Here is a 26,963-nt window from a genome sequence, read left to right on the forward strand (position 1 = left end):
ATGGAGCAACAGACATGCAGAAAATACCAAAAAAGAGGCTGGGTGCTTCCCTTCAGTTAAGTGAAAGCAACAGGAAAGTGCTAAGCCAGCCCAAAGAGCACTGGTCTCACCCTCCTTTTTCAACATCTCATTAGCCGGGTGTGTAAAGTCACACACAGAGTTAACTTGGAAGAGCAGACAGAAACCCAGCACCTTGTTCCCACTTCTTTCTCTCCCTTTCCCTATTTATACCTGTTGTTACCTCCTGGTTGTACCTGATGTGACAAGCTGAGTCTTGGGTAGAGTGGATCTTTTTGCTGCAAAATAAATAGCACCTTGGACGGAAAAGCAGTTTCAGGTTTGCTACATTGGTTGTGAATAATTATGCTAGGAAAAAGAAAAAGATCCCTGAAGTCTATGTGTTCATGTCCTGCTGAGCAGCTGCTGACAGGGGAATGCAAGCAAAGCTCTTCCTACCTGCTGTGTGAAGTGATTGGCTGATGCTAACAGCTGTTTGTCAGCTTGCTCTTGTGGAAAATATGGGCTAGGACAAATATTTCTCAGTCAATAGATTCCTACAGGCTAAGGAGGTTGGTGGGTTTTCCCTGCAAAACTTCATCCCTTAGATCAGAGATGTACATTTATTCACACAGCAGGTAACAAACAGGGGAGGCACAGAGCTGGAATCAAATTTCTTGAGTAAATTTGTGTCAGCTTTAAAGTAGAGTGCAAGACAGATGAGATTTTGAATTTGACTGGCTTCTCATTCATCCTAAATCATTCTCAATGTCTCTCAAGCTGAGTTCTCCTCTTAGAGAGAACTGGGGCGGTGAGAGAAGAGCTGACTGCCTGGGCTCCTTGGTGCTAAGTTGAATCTTGGGTTTGCTCCCGGCAATGTCACAATCTCCCTCTCCTGCCCTGCCCTCAGCTTCTTTGCACCTTGGTCCTCTACCCCAAAACAAACGATGCTGCCCTTGCTCAGCATCACGGGGTTTGCTTTGCAGTTAAATATACTCATAAATGTGTTTCTCAGCTCGTGGCTGGGAAAGGGGCTGCCCCAGACTCGTCACCCGGTGGAAATGCAGCTCAAATGTCACGCTCCACAGGATTAGGTCCAAATCCAGGTTTACACTTGTGCTTACTTTCTGTATCTAGAAATACAGCACACGCGTGGGAGACAAAGGAACTCAGCTCTCTGGTGGTCAGAAGCAACGTGTTGCTATTGCCCGAGCTCTTGTACGGCAGCCCCGAATCCTGCTGTTAGATGAAGCTACCTCTGCACTGGATACAGAAAGTGAAAAGGTACCTTGGCTTCTCAAATAGAAATGGGGATTTGCAAGTTGGCTGGTCATGCCAACAGGAGATTCGTTTTGTGAAAAACAAACTTACCCACCCACCCCCCATCCCAAAAGCAATTCAGTACTATCAATTTTCATAATAATTTTATTGCGACATTTGGTATCTTTGTGGCCACAGAGCCCAGAACAGGTGACATTAAAGAATTCATAACCTTCAGAGTATTAAAGGGAGGAGGGGTGTTGTTAAAAGTATGTGTACTAAGTATACCATACTTAGTGCTTAGAAACTAGAACACAAAATCATCCAGCATGTTATTTGATTATACCATGATTTTATAATAGAACTATTTGGGGGATTAAGTTGTAATTATCTAATGAGTGGACTGAAAATTGGAGCAGTTTTCCATGTTGCTGAAAGTGAGTGAGAAAGTGCATGGCTTGTCAAAGGAGCCAGACCAATTTGTTGGGGACAATTTCTAAAACTGACCAACTAAGACCTACCTGCGACAGTAACGAAGGGCTGGGCTGTGACCTCGGAGAAGTCAGCTTGACCTGACTTCTGAGGCAAGTGAGAACATGAATGCACACCCACCAGCAAGCACTGCCTGTCCCTCACCCCAGATGTACAAACAGGGATCTGAGCCAGTCATCAGGGGTAACACCTTTTCACCTCCATAGAAACATCACCTCTGTCATTGCTTTATCACAGGTAACAGATGACAGACTAGAGGTACTACAGGTGGAGACAGCTGCTGCATTTGTTTTTAACTCACCTTTTGGTTTGTTCATTGCGCAGATTGTCCAGGAAGCGCTGGATAAAGCCAGAGAAGGTCGCACCTGCATCGTGATAGCTCACCGCCTCTCCACCATCCAAAATGCTGACAAGATTGCCGTGGTCCAGAACGGCAAGGTCGTAGAGCAAGGGACCCATCAGCAGCTCCTGGCTGAAAAAGGCATCTACTATTCTCTGGTCAATGTCCAAAGTGGGTCGTGCAACGTGTGATGGTGGGCAGTACCTGGCGCTGAAGCACAGCTTTACAGCTGCTTCAGTCTTTTGTATGAGACTTAAGGATGCTTCACTACTTCTGGTTTTGGTAAAATTCTGTAAATAGTTTCCTTAAACCCTGTTAACTAATAAATAACTGAGGTACATTTGCTTTAAGAACCCAATCCTCTTCTTCCCCCAGCACAAAAATTCAGTTGCTCAAATTAAAGACTACGTAGCAGTCATGAAAAAACCTTGCTGATTTGCCAAACTACAAAGCAAAGGACTCCGGGTGTGGAGGGCCCCTTCTGTCCTCCGGGCTCTGAGAAGATTGATTCTGGAGCACCTAGCACGGGAGCTCACAGTGAAGGGATGCGTGTTCAAAAACAGGGAGAGGGTTTGAGCACAGAGACATTGGAGAGAGAAGAGGTTGGTCTTTTGAGGGTAGGGAAAAAGCAGTGTCCAGCCTGGGGCCAGCAGCAAGCTGTTACAGAGAGCGCTAGTGAAAAGGGATGAAAGCTCGTTCATCTGTTCAGGTCTCAGGGGTTGTTTTTACAGGTTGATTGTAACTACATGTTCTAACTTTGCATTCTCTCTAAACTGCAGTGAGTGATGAGGCAGTGAGATGTACACCAGCAAGAGGCCAAAAAGTTTTCAGAAAAGCAGTCTCTGGAAATAGAGAGAGAGTAGCTATTGCTTATGCACAAAGATGCCAGCCCTCACAGGCAGAAGAAAGGTAGCGATGTGTTCCTCAACACAGATGGGCCCAAAGCACCATTCCAGGTATGACTGTTTCTAAATAAATGCACGTGCAACCCGGAGCAGGGAAAAAAGGAAGCCTGTCAGGAACTTGCTCAGTCCCCCCAGTGCAGAAGCCTGGCTCCTATTCTTGGCTTGCCAATGGGTGCAGCCAATTTCTGCAACCCCCTGCTTTACTCTGCATCTTCAAAGCAAATAGTGCCTGTCCTAGGACAACGGGACTGCACAGCTTAACCACCCTGACCTGAAATCAGAGCCCCTACTGCATTATGCTCTTTCTGCACTGATTACATGTTTTCCCACAGACAAAAAAAACCCCAACCTGTTTAACACTTTATGCTTTAGTCCCACACGATCCATAGAGCATAAACTTAGTAGAACAACTTTGAGTCAAAAATGCTTTAGTCCTTACAACAAGGAAATTAACACCACGCTTTTGAATTCATGCATCCACAACACATAACAAGTAGCTCTAACAACTCACAGAATTTAATTTTATTCTCTCTGGATACACTTCTGTCTCGAGTTCCTCTAGGCAAGGCACAGACTGTCCCAGCTGAACAGAAAATTCTGCTTATGCTGGTGACTGAATGATGTTTTCTCCATAATACACTTGCTGAAATAGTTTTCCTTTTTCCATATTTCTGCCAGGATGTCTGTGGTCCCAGAAATCCCCAGAGAGGAAGGGGTAGGTGTGTGGAAAATAAATGCAAAATTACACCTCTTCATCAGATTTCAGGCTGTGTCACAGGAGTGTTCAAAGCAAACTGTCCTTGTCACCACTGCAACCAGGTTTACTACACAATTGAGGGGTGAAAGGTTCTAACTGTCAGACAGAACTTATTAAAAAAAAAATCAGGCATAGCTTGATCCAAAATCCTAATCTATCTCACAGAAATCACAGCATCATAGACAAACATGCTTCACTAACCAAGAGACTTCAGAAAGTCATTTACCTCCGAGAAAGAGAGTGGGTTATTATAAGCACTCCAGAACAGGAATGGATTCTTACTGAGTTTTGGAAGACCTCAAATCAACCAGTAAACAATGCATGGTTGTCAGATTCAACTGAGACAGGCCACACATGTAGTCCAATAAAAGCAGAGAAGACAAAGGCTGAAATAATGAGACACTTTTCTGAGGCAACAAGACACAGTGTAACACACCCTGGCGGGTTACTCAGAGAAGTGTCAGGCTTTGAGGAAGGAAATAAAAAGGGAAATTCTGTTCTTGCTGCTGTGAAAAAAATATGCAACAGAGCTTCCAGAGGGCAGAAGAACTTGTTCAGTGTTAGCTGAGGATGCAGTTGTTTCTATAAAGCAAATAATAATCTCTGACCTCTCTCAAAACTCCAAAAACTAGAGAAAAGAGAAAACAACAGGTACTTTAGAATCTCTGTTTCAAGTTCATCTGCCCCCAGCATAATTTTTCACAAATTTTAGTCGCTAGACCTTAAACAGTCCACCCAGAAATCAATACAAAGCTGATTTTTAGAAGAATTTTATTTCTATGACAGGAACATACAAAGCTGCTCAAAGAGAGGAACCAAGCCTTAAAATCCTGAGAATTGTATCAAACTGCACTCAGTGCTTTCTTTTATTGTGTATTATTAGTGTAAAGCGGCAGACATTGGCAATTCACTAGAAGATGAGAACTCTGAGGAATTTGGAACTCATATGCTGCTTCGTCTTTACTATTGAGAACTTCTTTTTCAAAATACTTCAGACTGTAGTGCTTTCATACTACAAATGTAGTGGGAACATCCCTGTTCACAGATACAACATTTATTTGGTATAATCCTGGTAGCAAAAATGACAGGGAAGTTATAAAACAACATATAGCCTGATGGAGGCAGCCCTTCTATTTCATAAACCACTATAAATAGGAAGCATAATCACCTAAGAGGATAGTGCGGTTACTCTTAAGTACACAGTTAAGTGCTCCACTGGCATAAACAATATCAGTAGACTACAAAGTATTTTCTAAGTGTTACTACTAACATCATGAATACAAATCTCCCGTAATTCTCCACTTCCAATATTCTATCTCTCAAGTATGTTTGCATTGTTGAGGCATATTTTAATATTGCATAGTTCTACATAGATAAGGTACTACTGCTTGCATTGTTGTTGCAAATGGCTACATTACTCTTAATTGGGTACTGTTACCACAGTAAATCCCATGAAAATAGGTAGACTTCACATAGATCATTAAATGTCTTGACTATAACTACTCTTGAGTAGTATTTCATTTATAGGTACTACATGTAACTCGTGAGCTTGCAAAGGCTTTTACATCATTAGCAACCTTACAGCTGAGCTGCAACTGTTAATTGTAGCATGTCCTGAAAACACTGGAACACAGTTCTACACAGCCCTTCTGCATCAGTCTCTGGGCACGATTTCCAAGAAGAACAGGTAGTAACGATCCTATCAATATAGAAAACAATGAAGTTACCACTCTTACTTGTCATGGTCTAGGATAAAAGTCACACAAATTGCCCTGAAATGTGAAATTATTGACATCAATTCTGAAACAAAAATCATCACATAAACATACTGTCTCAACATTCAAGAAGGACTTGGATCCCTAGTGCCTTCAGTAAGCAATAATGTTGACAGATCTTGAAACTAGATACTTTGATTTAAATACCCATTTCTACATACACAGTGACTTTTTTCCGTCTATATTTGAAAATACTGTGAATTGCATTTCTTCTCAGCAACTCCTTTAAGGTTTAAAGTAGTTTTTTTTCAATTTACCTAATAAAAGGTAAAGATTTATCTAGTTCTATTTATCTTAACAGAGCCATAGACCAAAGTGTAAATGGTTTGTATTCTCAAACTGAATCAAATCTGCACACAATTCATATTTAGCCTTAGGAAGAAGTCACCTGAATTACACCTAAATCACAAAATAGCAAGTTACCTCAACCCATTATAATCAAAGTAGCTTATTAGATTTGATAAGGAAGAAATAATTTTTTTCCATAAAACCAATAAGCCGAAGTTGGATTTTTTTTCAAATCCTATCATTTTATGAGAAGTGAAGCCAAATGGTTTAGCTTCTGCTTGTTACTCAGAGGTCTGGTTGGAGTCAAGAGATGCATGTCTCACTGACAAGACTGATGGGCAGTGTGCTCACCTGTACTCTATCTCAGTCAACTGCTACTTTTTAAAAAACACCTTTGCATGTTACACTCAACAATCTCTAAAATGAATGCTTCTTAAGTAACTTCTTTTGTTCCTCCCTTTTTCACCTTCCCCACTCCTTCCTTTCTGCTTGTTGTCAGTATCTTGGTGCTCAATTCATCTCTCCACCATTTCGTTCTTCCTCCCACACATGCTTTCCCAGAACATTAATGCCTCTATTCTCACTTCTTAACCTTTTCTGACACATTCAGCCACGTTTCTTCTGTCTCTTCCTTTCGTCATTCTAGTTGTTAGCTGCGTTTCCCTTTGTGACAGGGACAGAACCATGCCCAAAATGAAATTATATCCTTACCTGTCATCTCTGATTGCATAAAAAAAGCCATAGCCATGATACACCATCGGGACTGCAGATCCAGTAAACCTAGTGTAGCCAGTCAGACTAGTTGAAAGAATAAAATTCCCACCTCCTCCACTGTAAAACAACACCAAAGAAAAGCAGCACTTTTAAAGATAATTTAAAACAAGATGAGTTTTACAAAAAGTTATTTTGCCCTAGAGATCAAGAAATCAGGATGCATAAGGCCAATGTAACAAAGTCCTTGGTATCAAGGGATACAACCCCCCCACAGGACAAGAACACAAGTTACCTAGCTGTGAAGGCATTATCCACATAAAGTTCTGGCACTGGCAGTCCTTGCTCCTGTGCTATAAGTAGGAGACCCAGAAGGTGACGATCAAAGCCTGTCAAATAAATGCAAATACTGCATTGTTAACAGCAGCATTTCCCGTTTTTCTGCTTCTTCTGGTCTGGAGAGCTGGAAGCTCAAATAGCTGCTGAAGGGCGGATAAATAACAGTCTAATAAAACCCAAGATTCATATTGTAGCATACAAGAACATTTCCCAAACACTCGATCCAAGAGGCCTTCATCACTTTCAGCTTACAATACTGAGCCCAATTAAAAATGAACTAAGTAATATAAACCCAGTACAGTTCCTGTGGAAAACAAAAACCAGGAAAACTTCCATTTCAGCCAAGGAGGAGGAGTTCCATACAGTGAAACTGGCCCACTGGCAATCACATGGACAAGGTGAGAAGGCTTTCAGGGCCACAACTGCCTAGGTAACTCATCAAATAGGATGGAGAGAGAGTGAAGGTTCATCAGATGATTATTTCCCAGCTACTCTTTCTCATTCATAGAATAGCTTACCACACTAACACAGGTGGGTTAGAACTTCACCCAAATCTCTCCCCTGCCTTAAAAGGCCACATTTCCCACTTTCCAGCCAAGCAGGTATTCTGAAATACTCTGAAATATTCTGAAATAACGTTTAGCTGGGCAGAAACTGAATTAATATTCAAAGTGAACATGTCTTTGGGGCACCAGAAAGAGTGCAAGGAGTACCTTTTAGTTCCTCTCCCTGAAATTATAGTATAAAATGTTAAGGGGTAGTTTTTACTGAGGTTGAAAAAAAGGGACAGAAAATGTGTTAGCATACAGCAATATTCCCTTTTCACCCACAAGAAAAAACAAAACAAAAAACTCTTTTGATCCCAGAGTACCTTTTCCATTCTCACATTCTTTCCTCATTTTATTGTGCTTTGCAAATGCCTTATGCATCAGCTGTAGTCGTTGATAAGTCTGTGTAAAGTAGGGGAGACAAGATTAAAAATAAAAAAGAAAAAAGAAAAGAAAAAACAATCTAGATGAGTAACACATCAGGAATCACAGATCAGCAAGATTTTCCCTTTCACAGTTTCTAGCAATTTTAGATTGAAGAAAATGGAGGAACTTGAAAGGTATACTAGAACCTCTCTCAAACTTTCTCCCAAATCCAAATTCCTTTTTCAGGAGAACTTGCTCATTTGTTTCCTGTATCTCTGTTCTGTTACTCAGATCACTTTTGCACTGAACAATACTCTAAATCTCATGCTCTTTCCCAAACAAGCTGAAACAATGGAGAGTAGCCACTGTGAACTAGAGTAATCAAAACCAAAAACTTCCTACAATACCACTTCTTTAGAAGCACGATAGCTTTTTAGCAGGTGCTGTTGCATTTACATGATCACCACTGAACTGGTCAAGCAGTTGAACTAGATGACCATTGTAGGTCACTTCCAACTGAAATAGTCTGTCCTATTCTATCATTTTTCATGGGGAAAAAAAAAAAAAAAGAAAAAAACAGATGGAAAGAAATCTGTGATGCAAAATCAGAAAACAAAACAAAAAAGACCCTGATTAAAATATACAGATTCCAAATACATTCCCAAACTTTCTCTGCTGATTGAAATATACTTCCATGACAGTAGTTCTGCCCAGCGTCATGGTTTTTTTGATTTTATATTGAAACGTACATATTAAAACCAGAACAGAATACAAGTTTCAGTAAAGGAGGCCTTCTTGACTTCTAAGATCTCAGATCTTACCAGCTCTAACTACTTAAGAAGCACCCTTTATCCTTTTATTCATTACATGAGAGGCTGCAGCAGAGAATGTGAAACAAGGGCAGTAGCCACTCAATCTGGATAAAAATCAAGCTACTAAGCTCACAAGAGGCAAAAGAAGAGTTGAGACAAAAGGATTTTTCCCAAAGCACCTAACTTTAGGTATTTTCTAGTACCTTAAAAGTAGACTTTTAAGCATCTTAATTTCAATATTATTGAACAGATTCAGTGGTTTTTTTAAGCCCCAAGAGTTCATCATAAACAAAATAGCAATAGGAAGATATTTGGAGATGCTATTTAAAATTACAAAGAGAAAAAGAAAAAGGGTACAGTTAGTGTTGGAAGTAAGAAACCTCTGTGTGTATTACCCATAGAAGCCTGATAATTGGTTAGAAAATAACTGAAAAGCAGGGAAATAACAGGAACCCGTATCTGCAATAGGAAAGCAGATTTGAATAAAGGCCAGAAAATGGAGTTTTAAAGCTGCAACACAGGCCAAAAGAAGCCAGGGAAGACCAGGAAAATATACTCTTGAAGACTATAATTATCAGTCACACATACTTCCCAATAGCCATATTCCTGTATGTTTCTCAGGTGCATTAATAATACAGAACCTTTGCATTTCCTAAAGATATATAGTTCTTTGTCTCAAAAATCTTCTCCTTGCTTCATTTCTGAGGCTCTGAGAAATGCGCAGTGAGGACAAGAGAAAGAGCTTTCGTACAGCTCTCACTTGGCAAGAAAGGCATGACATGCTTTGCCAGCCAAGCACCAGACCATAGTTGCTGGGAAAAGAAAATGTCCCTGGTTCAGCTATTCAGAGACAAATTCTGGAATACATCCCTGTTGCCACTAGGTCACAAACAGATTCCAATCTTGTTCTCAGACTCAACGATTAGATTAACATTTCCTGATCTCACTTAAAAATTAAAACAACAGAACCACTCCATAGCATTGGTTCCAACCCAGTCACTTTGGAAGGGGGGGGGGGGGGGGGGGGGGGGGGGAGGGAAATCAATGTGAATGTAACTCAAGACACTTATACTCTTGAAACTGAAACAGGCTAGAAAACCAAACAAGCCCACACATGACATCCCACCTCAGTCACAATGACCAGAACCAGACTTCAAGCAACCCAACATCTGAAATCTGTTTCACTGGAAACAGGCCAACTCCCATTAATGAGACAATAGAAAAATGAGTTTTAAGCAGTTCAAATGACAGGCCTTCTAAATACATGATGATTAAAGTAGGATTTCGGTATTTACACCGTCAGAAGGATCCAGCATGGATTTGCACCATTCCACTGCTTCCATAGTACACGGTCTTATGGTCTCTGTGCGGCCATGATAGAAACGCCTGGTCATGGCAGTTTCGTAACAGCAGCCTGGGCTAAGAAGAAAAATTAGGGAAGAGTATCTCATTAACTTAACAAAACTATTTGCTCTCTAAAGGAATAAAAAAGTCCTGCCAAGTATCTTATACATCTAGCTCAGTTACAATTTTCTTTAAACTGTGTGTCTGAAAAAGAGCCACAAACTCTAAGAGCTTTTATGAGAAGACTGAAAAAGTGCCAGTGGTATAATCATACCTTGAAGAGACTGGGTTGTCATGGCTATTTTCTGCAGACTACAAATCTACCAGCCTCTAGTATAAAAATAAGCTGAAATTATGTGCAAGCTTCAACTTCACTATGTATTTCCATTGAAGAAACCATCTACACCATCCAAAAACTCAAAAATTAAAGAGACACAGTTGAACTAAGCAGTGTGTCCCAAGGCATTTATAAGGATAAGGCTCAAATCCTATGTTGCATACTGACACGCATACAGCTTTTACCCAGAGCACCCCTAGTCTACCATTTAATATACAACTTACATGAAACATACTTGTGTGTTTAGAACAGACCTAACAGGCTATTTCAGTCAGACAATTAATTTATTCCAACATTCGAACTGAGATCTACCGACCTTTCTTATGATGAGACACACATCTCCAGTGACTAAGCATCATGCTCATATGATGAAACCCTCCTTTTTCTGAAGCAAGCAATACTTGCCAGGTCAGTAATGACTTATACAAGCCATAATCAGTGCTAGTTAGCAAACAGAAATTTGGGAACACCAATACAAGGAGGAACGTTGCCTTTTACCAATAACACAAAACAAAATGACACACCCAAAAACGTAGAGCCACGCATTTGCAGGGTCACTACCTATATCTCTATTATTCTGCCCAAACCTTTGCATCTAATGTTGCTAAAGAAAGTGAGACACTGAGGTTTGTAAGTTTTACAGGCTTGGAAGACTAACCATTTTACTGATGGCTGTCACTTGGTACAGACAGAGCTTTCTTCATCTCAGCAACTGTTTAGCATTAAAGAATCCTGACCCACTGCACATTTGTTGTTTGCCCAGGTATTTACTTTGTACAGCAAAATCCACATTTCCATGGACTGGCTTCTGCCCTCCATTGCACAGTGTGTACACGTGTGATCCCAATGGGCACAAGGACACAATTCGTCTGAAGCTGAGAGCACAAGCCCCGTGGATTTGGCACAAAATAAGGCCTGATGCAGCTGTTAACTTTAAAAAAAACCTTTACTTCTTCATTCTTCTATCACCATAGCAAATGGCGATTTGCTAACACACTGGCACTGCAAGGCCACTGCATTATATTCCCAGATCCACCCCTTTACTCAAGAAACTATTTTTTTTATTCCTAATCTGGGTAATGTGATTTTCTTACCGTCCATGGCATTTGTAATAAGCAAGCTGAAGGGCAAGCTGCACAAATGTATCGGGATGAAGTTTCCTCTTTCTAATCAAGGCTTTGCCAAAGGATGTGAAGGCATAATTCACTAGATGCAAGTCAGATACCTGTCATACCAAAGGAGGAAAAGCCACACAAGTCAAGAATTGTCATACGTTGGTCCACTTCAAATAAAACACACTCGACATAAACCAACAATGTAACAAATTTAACTTGTGGTGTTAAGTCCCCCTTTATCAATAACATTCATCCCTGTTCTCCAGCCTGGAGAACATAAAAACATGTAAATAGAATTAAAAAAAAAAAAAAGAAATCACTGATAATTAAGAGAAGCATCAAGAGATTCCACCTTTTTGTAATACAATTCTTTAGTATGTTCAATTTCCTTTATAATTTTTTGATCCACTGTGAATACAAGTTCCTCTGGCCATGGAATATCCCTCACTTTATCTGATCCCTAGGAGGATGCAGAGAGAAAGAAGAGAAAATAGAGAATGTTATCCATAAGAAAAGACACATTAACTAATAAACCTGAAAGTTTAAAAGGATAGATACCTTCCATTTTCCCTCATTTTCAATAATCTTCTTTTCAGCATAAGATAACATGGTAATTAAAGCCATGGCATCAAATGGAGAATGCTAGAATCATGTAAGACAAGATATCACATTATTTGCATAACTGCAAGAGAAATCAAATTGCTTTTTTCCCCCCACCCCACTCTTTTTCCTGCAGATCAACAGCTTTACTGCACAGTGTTGGACTTGTTTTTCTAGTTCTACAATACACTTAGAACTACTGTATGTTCTTGACTACTCTGCAGCCAGACAGGGAGGCACAATACACCACTGCTGTGGAAAAGCAGATTTCAGGCAAGATGTAGGCCCTTCTGGCCATTCAATAACGAGTCTAAAAAAATCCTGACTTTAAAAGACACAGCTGTTCAAATAGCTACATCCTACAAAGAGTTAATTTTAAGCCTTCTTGTGCAATGTATTTTTTGACTTTGGAACTCCCTCATTAAATACCTTTAAAGATGAGATTATGATTTCAGATCTCATGTTTGTAATTCAAGTATAGTGTAGTATCAAACACTGTGAAAGCAGACTGCTTTGGAAACTTGCCACACAAGGTGCCCAATAAACAAGGCAGGAGGAACACCTAAAGAGGAACACCTAAAGAGGAACACCTAAAGAGGAACACCTAAAGAGGAACACATTAAGCATTTAAAATAATACTCTGAAAGGGAAAACTTAGTAAATAAATACTTGAAAAGTTTATAAGGGGGAAGAATTTTCAACTTACATCACAGAGTGCACTACAGGTTCCATTGGAAAAGAATATGCTATTGTAGGATTTATCTCCCCAGCGCACAGTTGGATCACCTACTAGTCCCAGCCTTGTAACCTAAAGCAAAAGTTACACACTGTGGGTTTTACAAAACACTGAGTACACTGCCAATCTCTGTCAGATAAACCAAGCCTACATTAAGATGGTGAGACCTCACTGACAGAGAAAACATTTTCATCCAGTTGAAGATGAAACATAATTATAAGCCTACATTTTTAAATTAGAGAGTGATAACGAGTCGACGACTATATTTTTTGAGGACCCTGAAGGATAGAGGGCTAAAAGATTGTGAAGGTAGATTTCAGCATTTCCCACTTCCAATGACCTAACAATTCAAACTATTTAAAGTATGCCTATGGATCAAGAAGTAGCATTATTTGCGTATTTATCTGCTTCCTTTTCTCTGTTCTGAAAGAGCAAGTAGTGCTACTTCTGCATATATGCCGAAGAAATTTTTATATAAAGGTATTTTTATATAAAGAAGACTAAGTATGAATTATCAAAAAAACCTTAGCTACCTCAGTGTAGTCCTCAGGAGTTGCATGGGGACTAGAATCATCAAGGCAGACCACAAACAAACTTCTCTGAATTTTTTCCAGAAGAGTTAAGTTCTTTGGATCAAGACTGATCAAATATTCACGTAACTAGAAAGCATAAAAAGACAAAGCTAAGTGAAATGATGTATTTCCAGTGATCACAATGGTTTTCTCAGGAATCGACAAAGTACTCCCACCTCTGCCCATTTTGTCCTTTCATTGCTTGTTAGGGCCGCCAGTCCTGGTCCATCTGGTTCACTATGGCATCTTTTCTGTATATATGTAAGTTGCCTTTAAGAAGATTTAATAAACTGAAGTTAACAGAGAACATATGAAGAGAAGATAAAAGTCACCCTTTTTCTCTCTCTCTTTTTTGTCAAGCCAGAATTTTGGTTCTACATTCACAAGCTAATGTGAATTTTCAGGAAGCACAAATCATCTCTCTCAGACTCCAAGGGCAGTTAAGACCTGCTCTGTTTTCAGTCACTAATGGTTAATTCAAATTGCAGCTACCAGCCCAGTACAAACTTAAATGTAAACAACCATGGTCCTGAAGTGTAATTACACACTTAATTTAAAACTACATTTAAGATTTCATCAGTGCCAATCAAACTTTCCCGAGCAGCAGACATCTGCAATACTGCAGCTTTGCAGTTTTTATTGCAATTACTCAGATATAAGAGCAAAACTTTCACTCAAGATAAATCCTGAAATTTAAAGCAGAACAGTAGCTACAGTACATCCTAAATGTAGAGACTAAACTACACAAGAATACTTCTCTTCCTACCTTTTCCTTGCATTTCCCCTCTGAAGAGCTATTAACAGATAGCTGATTTTTAGTTTGCAAATTCAGTTTTTCACATGCTGTTCTAGGAGTTAAAGAAACTCCAGAAATTACAAGTGTTTAATCTGGCTTGTCCTTTGTTCTGGCACTCTTGACCATTAAACTTCACTACTGATCATTAATTACATAGTTGTCAAAAATATAAGACCCATGATGAGGTTCTTAAAAAAAAAAAAAAAAAACCCCACACAAAAAACCCAAACAAACCCCAAACAAAAAACCCCACCAAACCAAAACTAACTGTCCTTTCTACAGACAATAGAAACCTTTAGGGTTTTTTTGTCTGTATTCCAGATGTTTATTTCTTTGTTGCTTGATATAACAGGTACAACTACAGAAATCAGAAATACATACGTTGAAATATCTTAAGTATTAAAGTACCAGACTTTAAAAAAAAAAGTGATTTTTGAGCTTCTCTAACTAGTTCTTATATTGCCTGAGGAATTTCGCCATCCACCTCTTCCCAATTTTAATTACAAGTCTTCTGTCATGCTCTATAAGCAGCACTTTGACAAATGCAGTAAGTTATTCCTAGACGAAATGCACAATCCCTCTTTGGTAAGCGGATGTGATCAATTTGGGATCTATATGCAAGAGACTTATGCTGAAACTACCTCTGTATGTGACATCAGATTTCGACAGAGTGGCCACAAGGTATTGACAATTTGAAAAGCCAGCACTCCACATGCTACTGGGAGATAGGAGATACAGCACAGAAGCGCTTTAAACACTGCCAGTTGCACTAGTATTGAAATTTAGTATTTAAAGAACAACATTCCTCTCTGTTCCTTTGCAGAAGCTCAGGAATACAAAAAGAGCCACAGACACGGCTGGTTGTCCCAGGTCTGGTGCAAAGACAAGAAATGCAAGTGGAAAGCTGCTGTAGTGCTCTGTAGCTAGCAGGAAGTCAGACGGTGTGCACAACAATTCTGGACTCTGCTGCACTCACCAACAGGAATCGCAGCCCCTCTATTCTTGAGAAAACTGACCACAAGTGTATTAGATGTGAGTCAACATGACAGTGGTGTTTCATCTTTGATAATGATTATGTAGCAATGAGACAATTATCAGTGCAGACTAGTCCTGAAAGGAATGGTATTACTTATAATCCTAGTAATTCCATGTAAAGACACTTCACACATAAATCATGTTTCCTACTGAAACATCTTCATTCAGCCATTTTGTGTGAGGTTCTATGGATGTATTACAACAGTACATGATGATCACGCTTCATGGCAAGAAGTTGCCATCCACTGAACAAGAATCTACTCAAACCTGAACCCTCAGCTAGAGGATAAGCTGCAGCCTCTTTCACACCTAATTCTCTGGGGTGGACAGAAAGACTCTCTTTGGTATGCAGCTTAAACAGGACAGCTCATTTGAAACAACATAGTTTAAAAACCTGAAAATCTCTGGAGGAGTCACCATATTGCCTTCATGTATGGCATCAAATGCAAACACTCGACCTCGACACATGACTATTAAGTGAGATGGGCATTCACCTTCAGTCTCTGAAATTAAACAAAAAACAAAACATGAAAATCCAACTGTGGGGATAAAGTGAGTGACAGATACAGGAAAAACACTCAGCAAGTCCTATAGACCCATGCTTTTGTTCAAAATGAGGCAGACTTCATACAGTTAAAAACAGGAAAGAAGAAAAAAGAATAACTTTTGAAGTCCAACTGCATGATCTTACTGCAGATTTGAAGACGTTTTTATAACCATCAGAGAAAATATACAGAAGTATATAAAATATACAGATTCACTGTTATTAACTACTTCAAGTCATTGTCATTACCTAATAGCAAATGTCATTTATTTGCGTATCTTGTAGGCAGGAACATCCCCTGCTGAAATGAGTGTTGCTTGCTGAAAGTTGATCTCGCAACATTTCTCTCTTGCACGAGGTTTGTTTGTTTTTTAAAATGCGTGAATATAATGCAACAAGTGTGCTTCTAAGGCACTTTGCAAATGAGTCCTTCAGTTGTCACAGTGTTTATGCAACCAGTTTCAGTTATACAGCTCAAGATCCGAGATGCACTACCATGTCAACCAGACCTGATTGGCACATGCAACTCTGCTAAAAGGGAGCACTGACACACGAATGTGGCCACTATACAGAAACACAGATGGTACTGGCCCACTAGGCTAGGTACGTTTGCAAAGCACTGCCTTATTGAATCCATCTACCTGGAAATAAGACTAAATAATGTTGGAAAAGATTCTGACAAAAACCAGATGTTAAACCCCCAAGAAATGTAGCTACATTTTTCTCAAACTGAGCCACTGTGCTACATTCTCTTTCAGTCCAGTACTCTGCCCTGGGAAAAAGAAGGAATGTATGCTACTTTACTCACAAGTATCTAACTGAACAGGCACCCACAGAAGTCTTAATCTGATAATCTACAAGGCTTTCACATCTATCTCTATGGTCCTACTTTCTAAATCAGATAATACAATTCAATACATACCTGATTAAAGACAGTCTAGAGTGAGGAATTTGTCATTTCATGTAAACCCCATCTTCATAGATCATGAAATTAATTTCTAACATAACAAAAGTCAGAAGGGATGACATCAAATTCAGTTCCTTTAGGTAGCATGGTCCTAACCTCAGCTGTCTAAAGCAAGGGGTAGAATTAAGTTTGGAAGTTAGCATACCTAGAATTAAGTGCCTGAGATCCCACTACAGTTGTTGGAGATCTACCCAATACACTTAACATCTAATGAGCTCTTCACTTGTTCTTACTAAGGTGTCTGCTCCAGTCTGAAGCAAAAAGCTCTCCAGGTTCCACTGATCAGGCTCTCTTGGCCTTTAGTGTAGTCTGACTCCAAGCTGACATTACCTGGCAAATTTTAGGTGCCCTACTCTGCAATCTGAATACTACTTCAAGTGTGTAGACCACACCAGTTTCCTCTACAGCCAAAGAAGAAAAACAGAGCCCTCTCCAGATGACAATTCCTTCCACCTATCTTAGACACCTGCATATTTTAATGGCCTAAATCCTTCTCTGGAGGTATTTGTCTTTCTCCATGAATCACAGAGAAACAAAACAACTAACTGGACTAAATATTTCATCTGGAGGCAGACAATCTACATGGAAATGGGTATCACCTACCATATATGACATGAAAAATTATAAAAGCAAGATTTTTTAATAAAGTTCTTACAATATCTTAAGGCAGGAAATGGACGTGAGTTACATAAATTGCATCTCCATAGGGTAATCGCTTTGTTTATTAAGTGTGATCATAACAGAACACTGAATTTCCACCACTTGAATGTTTTCTCTATGTTTTGGTATTTAAACTGACTCTTCAACTGTAACACTAAGATAAAACCCTTGAAACTTGCCTTCAACTTGCATTTTTTTGTCACATCCTGTGGTATGGAGATTTCCTTATATATTTTCTATGGAGCAAGACACAGACATTCCTGAGTCTTAAGGGGCATACACATTCCTGAGTCTTAGAGGAATTCACATCTCCCATGATCATCTAGAGTGACGCTGCTGAACAACTCTGGTCACATCAGAATGTGTGTGGGAGGGGTGTTACAATTTCGGTTTGTTGTTTACTAATACTACAGTATTTGTTAGTGGAAGATGAATATCACACTTTTTCTGGGGTGCAAGATCAAGAGCTAGAGTGAAACTGTTGGGAGTTTAAGAGGATGGCTTCAAAAAGCACTGTGGAGTACTTTCAAGACTGAAAATAGAAGCAGCTGACCAAGCCAAGAAACAACACTGATAGAAAATAAGTAAGAATTATCCCAACAGAATGTATGAGAGCACATACGAGAAATGCATTCTGCGGAAAACTATGCAATTAGTAATGATGCTGAAATTCTGTCCATATAATACGCAGAATCCACCCACATTTGTAACACATGGAATTTGTCTTTTTTCAATTCTTAATGCTGGCACACTTATTATAGGCATCAGGCTGATAATACACAACTTGAAGCAGTGCTTGCTTTTAATCTTATTTAGTAAGGACTAAATATTGGACCAAAAATGGCATTTGTAGATTAGATATCTTCTTTGCTTCCTTATATAAGCACTCAACAACTAGTACCTGATTTAGTGCTTGAGAAAGGAAGTATTTTATGGTTAAAATGACCACTCCATTAGCCCATTAATACAAAATAATTTGCTTGTATTAACCTCCAATATGCATTTGTTTACCAGTTTTAAAATAACTGTCGATCGAGTCTCTGGTAACTCCAGGAATTCTGCAAGTGCAGAAGAGCATTCGAAATTGGTTCATGTCCAGAACAGCATTCCCAGATCTCTCTATAGCCACCTTCTCTCTGTAGTAAACAAACACACCAAAATTAAACAAGAGATGCATCATTATGCAAGTAAATCAAGGTAAGATAAACCCATCTTTTACTGCAAAGAACACATGTCACTGAACATAAGCATATTTTTGTGACTAAAGTACACATAGATCATTAATATTTAGAATCAATTTTTTTTTCTTAAAGTCTTACGCTCGTAATAGATCCCAGTATTTCAGGGTGTGCCATATATTTACACATGCTCTTTCTATCTGAGTGCCCTCTTTTGGTGGCCAGCAGTGTTCAATATAGGGACCGGGGCCTCCCATATTACAGTGTATTTGCGTTGAGATGCGAAGATCAAGATAAGCCACATTCAGCCACCAGTCCTCCAGCTGAAAATGAAAAATGTTTAGCATCAGAAATAAGTTGTAGTCATTAATTCTTTAATAATCAGATGATTGTTCATCTGCCTGCTTTTTTTACTACTTTATTAATATTTTGAATAATATTTCCTATATAAACAGAAGGCAGGGCAGTGTTTCAAAACTAACTGCTGAGAGTAACGACACATCCAGCTCTTCTATTTTCAAGCCTGAAGTTGAATACTGCTTAAGATTATTAAACTGTAAATTATGATGAAGAGTTCTTCCCTAATAGTCATCATCTTAAACTCTTGCAGATGTCAGCTGTGGCTGCTGCGAATATCAGACAGATTACTCCATGAAGAATGGAAGGAAAGGAGATTTGTGTTGAGAGTCTGGGACGGACAGTTCATAATGTATTTTCTCTATCATCATCTGAAAATCCCCGCTCTGGAATGTGCCATGTTAAGATTTACAAAGTTCTCATAAATTCTACTTGGCAACAACCCCTCCTTGTATCCCCCTTCTCTGTTGAAAGACAACTTTAAAATGTTACCACATAGGTTTCTTCAAGTAAGAAAGAGACCAAACTCTAAATTCCATTCTCTTTTTTTTTTTTTTTTGGCAGGGTGGAGAGAGGGGAGGATGGAGGTGTTAGAACAGACTAACAGACAAAGCATTCAAAAGCTGGTAGGTGGCTTAACGTTTCAGATAGTGAGCTCTCTTAGCCACTCAACTTTGAAAAAAACAAATCACACATACAAGTGAATGTGTTCCTATCCATAGACCAAGTGGCAGATATAAAGAAGATCCTAAGATTAAAAAAAGCTAAATGACTCTTTAAATTATATCCCGAACAACCAACTTTCCATAAGTTGAATTATGATTTCTGACATATCTAAATACGTACCCAATTCCTTCTCGTTTTAGCTCTTTCCAGCAATTTCTGATGCAACTCCTTCCCAATCCCATTTTCAAATTTTTTAACTATATCCTCAGTTCTTTGATATTCTTCTTCATTTAGAAATGGCTTCACTGTAAAGGAAATGTTTTTATTTTAAAGACAACCGTATAATGAGATTTATTCCAAGATTCAGGTATCCACAGGCAAGGAAGTGGATGAAAACACTCAGCTTATTTTTCTAAAACAAGTATTTGAAGGGAAAACACCTTTTAAAGATCTGTAAATATAACAGTGTGTTCTAATAAAACATAAATACATACTTTTAAATAAATACAGATGTTGGCAGGTGAAAGTAGTTGCTGAAAACCTGAAATACCTAACAGATAACTAAATCCAATATATTTAAAACTGTAGGTGGAAATACTATGGAGTTCTGCAACTCTATCAGCTGACACAGAACTCACCGATAATTAAATTTACATGAACTTTGGACATGTCTGCCACCCTACTGCACCAACCATAAGCTACTTGCCTTTATTTTCAAAAGTCCATTCACAGTCTACAAGCACCTTCAAGCCATCAATTCTCATTCACTGTCCCCATGTTATGCTTACCTTTGAATGACACTGATGGCAATTACTACTACCCAATTTTTATATTTTAAAATACTTACAGATTTCTCTCAGATCATCTGCCATACAGGCCAAAGTTCTCTGTAAACATTTGCAAAATTAGTCATTATTTTAATCTAAAATCTCCTTAAAGCCTTTATACTATGAAATCTATGACCAGTAACAGGCACTGCTGATGTCTATTCCATACAGGCACACCTCCCTGTCACCTTATACTCGTCTTGTATATCATGTGTTTTCTGTTATCTTTATACTTAGACTGTGAAGTCAGTGGTAAACAGAATGGTGGGTGGGGTCTTCTGCTGATTCAATGCCAACAGAGGTCTGATTCATTTTTGAGGCTGCTGGACACTACTGTCAGTTAACTTCTTGTCTGCCTTGCTAGTGCTAACCCTGTGATCTACTTACAGCTGTTAAGAAACAAGGAAGGATACTTGTTTAATCTTTAGTAATCATGTATCTGTATCATCTCTAATCTAGCTTTTGTGAGTAACAGCAGTTTCAGCTGGGCGAGGTGTCAAATACCTATCCTTGTAGAACTAAAATCTTACTTCCTCGCAACTGTGTCTTGCTGCAATTATGACTGCTTGCCTGCAACCACTACCTTTTTCTTCTTCACAGATCTAGAGATCATCTAGTTCAACACCTCATCTCAGCATGGTCAGCTACGGCAGGTTGCTCAGGACTGTGTTGGGTTTTGAGTATCCCCAAGAATGGAGACTTTACAACCTCCCTGGTAACAACCTGTTCCAGTGCTTGGCCACCCTCACAATAGAAAGAGTTTTCTTACATTTAAAAGTAATTTCTTGTATTTTAATTTGTGCCCATCACCTCTTGTTCTGTTACTGGATACTACTGCCATGTCTGGCTCTGTGTACTTTACTCCTCCCCATCAGGTATTTATATATATTGCAAAGATCCCCTCCTAGAGCCTTTTCCTTCCCAGGCTGAACAGGCCCAGCTCTCTCCGTCTCTGCTCGTTTGTCAGATAATCCAAGCCCTTAATCACCCTCATAGCCCTTTATTGGACTCTCTCCAGTGTGCCTATGTCTCCCTTGTACTGGGGAGCCCAGGAATGGACACAGTACTCCAGGTGTGGCCTCCCCAGTGTTGAACAGATGGGAAGGATCTCTCTCTCTCTTGACCTGCTGGCAACACTACTTCTAATGCAGCCCCAAAGGCTGCTGGCCTGCCTTGCTACAAGGGCACATTGCTGGCTCACGTTCAACTTCACACTACCAGGACCCCTGGCCTTCCAGCCAGTCGGCCCCAGCTTGTGCTGGTGTGGGGAGTTATTCCTCCCTGGCTGTAGGACTTGGCAGTTTCCTTTGTTGAACTTCATGAAGCTCCTATCAGCCTGTTCCTCCAGCCTACCAAGCTCCCTCTGGTGTCATTACAACCATCTGGTGTATCAGTCACTCCTTCCAGCTTTGTGTCACTTCCAAACTCAAAGTGCACTCTGTCCCATCATCCAGGTCATTAACGGAGATGTTAAACAGTACTGGACCCCTGGAGTACACCATCAGAGACTCGCCTACATCTGGAATACACGCTGCTGATCACAAACCTTTGAGCCCAGCAGCTGAGACGGTTTTCAGTCCACCTGATGGTCCACTACCTAGTCCATACTTTATCAGTTCATCTATGAGGAATTAAAAAAAAAAAAGATCTCCTAACGCCCCCCAAAAAACCCCTTTCAGTGTGCCAAAAGCCTTGCTAAAGTCAATATAAACAATACCTGCTGCTCTCCCTCCATCCACTGAGACAGTCACCTCATCATAAAAGGCTATTCGGTTGGTCAAGAACGATTTCCTCTTCACAAACCCATGCTGCCTACTTCCAGACACCTTTTTGTCCTTCACATGTTTAGAAATGGTTTCCATGATTATTTACCAGGGATTAAGGTGAGGTTGATTGGCCTGTAGTTCCCAAAATCTTCCTTTTTTCCCCTTCCTGAAGACAGTGGTGACATTTGCTTTCTTCCAGTCCTCAGGAACTTTCCCCAATCACCATGACCTTTCAGAGATATCAGAAGTGACCTCCCAATGACAAAGGCTGGCTCCCCCAGCACTCACGGGCGCATCCCATCCCAACAGATCCCATAGAGCTTTTCCTGTCCAATCTGTTCAAGTGTTCCCTATGCTGATTCTCTTCCACCAAGGGTAAGTCCTCTTTGCTCCTTTTGAAAATAATTGAATTTTTATCCTAATCATAAAAAGAATTTCAGTATTTTGCACTACCTGTCTTAAGGTGAAACATAAAGATCCATTTTCAGCTACATCCTGGCTTCCTTATGCTACTCCACAACAGTATCATGCAAGTCCTAGTGATATTCGTTCTATTTCATAGGGCAAACATGGAGAGTAAGGGCCAAATACTACCTACAAATGCATCTTAAATGTATGCTGACAACTTCAGGCAGCAAGACAGAACATCCACTTTCAAGCATTATCATACAGTACTTGTGTTTAAATCGCACTGGAGACCTCTGTAAGTTCCACCACAACACCACCACGATTGGAAAGGTACCAGCATTTCACCTACACCTACACCTTCACCACATATGATAAGCTATGAACATTCAGGCACTGCCTAACCTATGTAGAACTTGTCTACATGCAGCTTGAATTGCACCACCATCAGTTGCAAACACAGATAAGAAAAGAAAAATAGCAACAGAGTCATCCACCTATATCATTTAGCAGTTTACAGTATTCACCCGGGAAACACAGAGTTGAAAGCCTCCCCAGACTGACAGTAGTCCAACACTCAGGTTTCCCAGAGTGTGACCTTATTACCATGTAATATTGTAAGATAAGAGTGATTATCCTCTGTTATTCAAGTTACAAAGTCATTACAGAGCAATACGCACACACACAGAAGAAAGAAAATAAGCAAAATTACTGGGTTCTAGTTATCTATTCATAGAATCATAGAATCATGTAGGTTGGAAAAGACCTTTAAGATCATGGAGTCCAACCGTTAAAGGGGTGACTAGATTGCTAGGGGTGACAAAGACTGCTAGGGCACTGGAACACATGATGAGATGAGACTGAGAACTGAGTTTGTTCAGCTTAAGAAAAGAATGCAGGGAAGACCTTGCTGCTCTCTCTAACAACTGAATGGAAAGTCACAGCGAAGATAAAGTATGGCTCCTCTCAGAGATGCAGAGAAATAGAGCAAGAGAAAATAGACTCAAGTTGGAACACAGGAAATTTCTGACAAGGAAAGTGCGAAGGGTGGTTTTTCTTTTTGTGATTGTTGCCAATTTGTTTTTTGTTTCCCCTACCACAATTGTGAAGGTGATCAAATACCAGAACACGTCGCCCAGAGAGGCTGTGAAATCTCTATCCTTGCAGATATACAAAACCCAGCCAAGCAAGGCCTGAGCAACCTGCTATAGTTGGACCAGCTTTGAGCAGGGATCTGGGCTAGATGAACCATTCCCAAGCTACATGCTTCTATGACTACAGGGCCTCTTTCCATTTATGAACTATTTTATCAGGTGTAGAACCAGCACTACCAGGAAGAAGCAGCACTACCAGGAAGAAGCAGCACTACCAGGAAGAAGCAGCACTCAGCCCCTTTCTCACTAGAGTTCAGTGAAACTTCTGTCTTGCCACTTTCTCCAGGCCCACAGATCCTGTCTTCCTTTTTGCATAGATCAGCTCCATCCATGAACAAGTAGTATCCTGTGAAAGACACCTTCAGTTGCATAGTTAAGGAACCCTCTGGAAAGCTGGAACTTTGGGGTTTCATACTTTCGGGTTGAGTCCAAGCTTCTAAGTCTCAAACTCTGAGGTGAGCTGAAAGGCTAAATAACATGGCTACGGCCACCTTCTCTGCTCAAGGCCTACCTTCAAAACAAGATTAGTAATTCTGAATCCAAAGCAGAGGTAGCTACTGTAAAGCCTTAAATAAGGCACCTTCTGAGACATACTCTGTCCAGCTTTTCCAGTTGACTGGCTTTAAACAGACAAGTGCTAGACCAACAGGCACACTGACTAACATTAAGTGCCTGTGGTCTTCCTCCAACCAATGAAAGATAGGAGTTCCCAAGGAATGATTCACAGCATCTATGAAGGGTCATTTGGAGGTTCTGAATTGTTCTTCAGAAGCACTTCCTTTCCTTCACTCGCCTTCACAGACTAAATAAATGACAAGCTGAAGCAATGAGAATCACCGAGCTAGTGTCTAGAATTGTGCACTGCACATTCTGGCTTTAAGTGATTTGTACAAGGGAAGACTGTGGCAGAACAACAAATACTGGACTAACTTTCCTCCAACCTCCAGCGAGCCTAAATGAGATCAACAATGCTTTTGATGAGATCAAAGTTATAGAATGACTTATGTACAAGAACAGTAAGTAGGAAGTTAACTTCAGCATGAAAAAAAGGGACATGTGATAAGGTATTCATGAAACCATAGATCAGAGTCAGAAAACAAGAGCAAACAAATTCACCATCAGATTTTATCAGTCCATATGAGAGTTATTTATTAACTTGGAGAGCCAGCTGGGTTTACAAAACTAAGTTCTAAAGGGAATACTGTTATTGAAGGTTCACTACTATTGCAACACAACTTTAGTTAACCTGCACTACAAGAAAAAGAAAACTTTTTTCAACACGCATACCCACATAACATTTTTTCCTCTAAAACCACAATTTCAACATTCTGCATTAAAAAGCAATGATGTAAGGAACACCAAAGAAAACCTATTGCCATCTACTGGGCCATTTCCACCATATTCAGAATAAAAGGGAACTCAGAGTGAACTAAAGGATTCTGTTTTGAGAAAGGGAAATTCTGGTTTAATATGTTTATGCTAAGGAGAGAACTCCAGGTCTTACTCTGTTAGCATTCCTGTATTACTGTATTCCTGTATTGTTAAGACACAAAGTAGATGCTCCAGAAAAAAAGCTCACTGCCTCTGAGTTCTGAAAATTATTAAAGAAACCTAGAAAAGTAATCTCAAGATACCAGATAATGTATTTTTGTCATCCCCAATATATCAAAGCTTGATATGATAATAAAGAACTAACCAGTCATCTCTGCTTTAGAAACAAAGGTAGACACATGTGCACTGATGCTGTTTTGAAAACTTTTCTCTTATGTGATCTTCTTTAGACAGCCAAAATTTCAAGGCAGAAATTATCCAAGTTAAATTATCCAAAAATACCCACCACTGCTTTTTCCTACTACTGTATAGTTAATAGCATTGATGAGAAAGAATAATGTGTAAGTATGAAAAAGTTTGAAATAACTTTTTTTTTTTTAACAAAGATCCTGGGCAAACAGAGTCATAAACAAACAAAGCAGTTATTACGCAAAACAAAATTTGTAGATGGAAAAATATCTTTTATTAGATCAACTGATGTAGCTGGGGGGAAAAAAAAAACCTAAACAGACCAAAAACCCCAAAACCTTAGGGGGGTGGAAAACTCAAGCCAAAAAGTTAACCTTTCCATATGTCTAATTCCCCTGAAGAAAAGCAAACAGGGATAAAATGGAAACTTTTACTTAGGTTGCTCTAGACACTTAGGTTCCTGTTTTGAACCTGAAAAAAAGATTTTTTGCACTCTAGGCTTGTCTGGATGCCCTGCCCCAATTATGTCAGTCGATGGAAGCTGTCTCTACATATCATTTTGCAAACCATACTCAGATTAGCCTGGCTGCAACAGCACACGTCACACTACTATCACAATATTAAGTCATTACCTGCATCCAGGTATTTACTTAGAGATTCATCTAGAGGAGGTACTGGCAGGGAAGGCAGAGAATTTTGGTACTGAAACGTTCGCTCCTCAGAGGATTCAAGCACTTGCTTTTCCATGATGCAGATCTGCAGCACAACATCAACAGACTATTAACGAAGCCGAAGTTAGAGGAAGTATCTCCCCTCACTGTTTTCTCCCCCTCTCCCGCCCCCAGCCACTTACACAGTAAAAGACACGTATCAGGGAAGCGTCCCCTGACAAAGCCGGGATTTGGCTTTGGATCGAGGGCTTCTGGTTGGCCTGAAGCCACCAACCGAGACCAGGGGGTAACTGGGGAAGGGGAAAATCGCTCGCACGCCGCCCCCCGTTCGGCGGCCGCCATCCCACAGTTCGTTGCCCCCCGCAGACCTCCACCGCGGCCCCCACAGCCGCGGGAAGGGCGATGGGGGGCGGCCCCCAGCCGAGCCCCGGTCTACCCCACCACCCCCCGCCTGGCGGAACGGCGGCCCGCGGCGGGACAGGGCCGAGCAGGGCCCGGGGCCGCCGCCCCGCAGCAGTGTTTACAGCAGCTCAGGGCCCGCGCCGGGGAGCTGCCCCGGAGAGGCACCGGTGCACTGGGCTGGGGGGTAACGACATAGCCGAGCCGTCCGTCCGTCCGTCCGTCCGCCCGTCCGACCCACCCTCTGCCCCACCGCCGCGCACCCCCCGAGAAAAGAGCCCGGGGGAGATCACCCCCCGCCCCGCGGGACGCTGCTTACCGTGGCCTAGAGGGGTTGGGGTCCGGGTCTATGTCTGCCGCCGCCTCAGCCGGCCGGCTGCCCGCCTGCCTTCACCTCTGCCCCACTTCCAAGCGGGCCCGGAAGGCGGGCGGGGCGGGGCGGGGCGGAGGGGAACGGAGCGGCCGTGCCCGGGCGGGGGCGGAAAAGCGCCTCGCAGCCCCCGA

The 26,963-nt window shown here is 40.6% G+C and overlaps 2 protein-coding genes across 3 annotated transcripts in view; one reads left to right on the top strand and one right to left on the bottom strand.

The window, feature by feature from the left end:
• LOC141942046 (phosphatidylcholine translocator ABCB4-like) overlaps positions 1-2,949 on the top strand; it is a 56,891-nt gene extending 53,942 nt beyond the window's left edge. The window contains exons 26-28 of the mRNA XM_074864998.1: positions 1,135-1,281; positions 2,074-2,371; positions 2,869-2,949. Coding sequence (XP_074721099.1) covers positions 1,135-1,281; positions 2,074-2,280 — 354 coding nt within the window. The 3' untranslated portion in view covers positions 2,281-2,371; positions 2,869-2,949. The remainder of the gene's footprint in view (positions 1-1,134; positions 1,282-2,073; positions 2,372-2,868) is intronic.
• Positions 2,950-4,505: 1,556 nt separating this feature from the next.
• On the bottom strand, positions 4,506-26,889 carry CROT (carnitine O-octanoyltransferase). Of its 2 annotated transcripts, none has more exons than XM_074864985.1 (17): positions 26,779-26,889; positions 26,022-26,145; positions 19,678-19,802; positions 18,616-18,797; positions 18,308-18,432; positions 15,520-15,628; positions 13,471-13,564; positions 13,256-13,381; positions 12,693-12,794; positions 11,945-12,028; positions 11,739-11,846; positions 11,366-11,496; positions 9,886-10,009; positions 7,736-7,814; positions 6,821-6,914; positions 6,526-6,645; positions 4,506-5,450 (listed from the first exon to the last, which is right to left on the bottom strand). In XM_074864985.1, exons 2-17 carry the CDS (start codon positions 26,134-26,136, stop codon positions 5,330-5,332), a joined length of 1,839 nt encoding a protein of 612 aa, XP_074721086.1. In that variant the 5' UTR covers positions 26,137-26,145; positions 26,779-26,889; the 3' UTR covers positions 4,506-5,329. The 2 variants fall into 2 exon arrangements, with proteins under 2 accessions (XP_074721086.1, XP_074721078.1); XM_074864977.1 differs by having other exon boundaries at positions 18,287-18,432.
• Between the last annotated feature and the right edge of the window lie 74 nt (positions 26,890-26,963).

The sequence above is a fragment of the Strix uralensis genome, chromosome 1 (genome assembly GCF_047716275.1).
Source record: "Strix uralensis isolate ZFMK-TIS-50842 chromosome 1, bStrUra1, whole genome shotgun sequence".
Taxonomy (NCBI): domain Eukaryota; kingdom Metazoa; phylum Chordata; class Aves; order Strigiformes; family Strigidae; genus Strix; species Strix uralensis.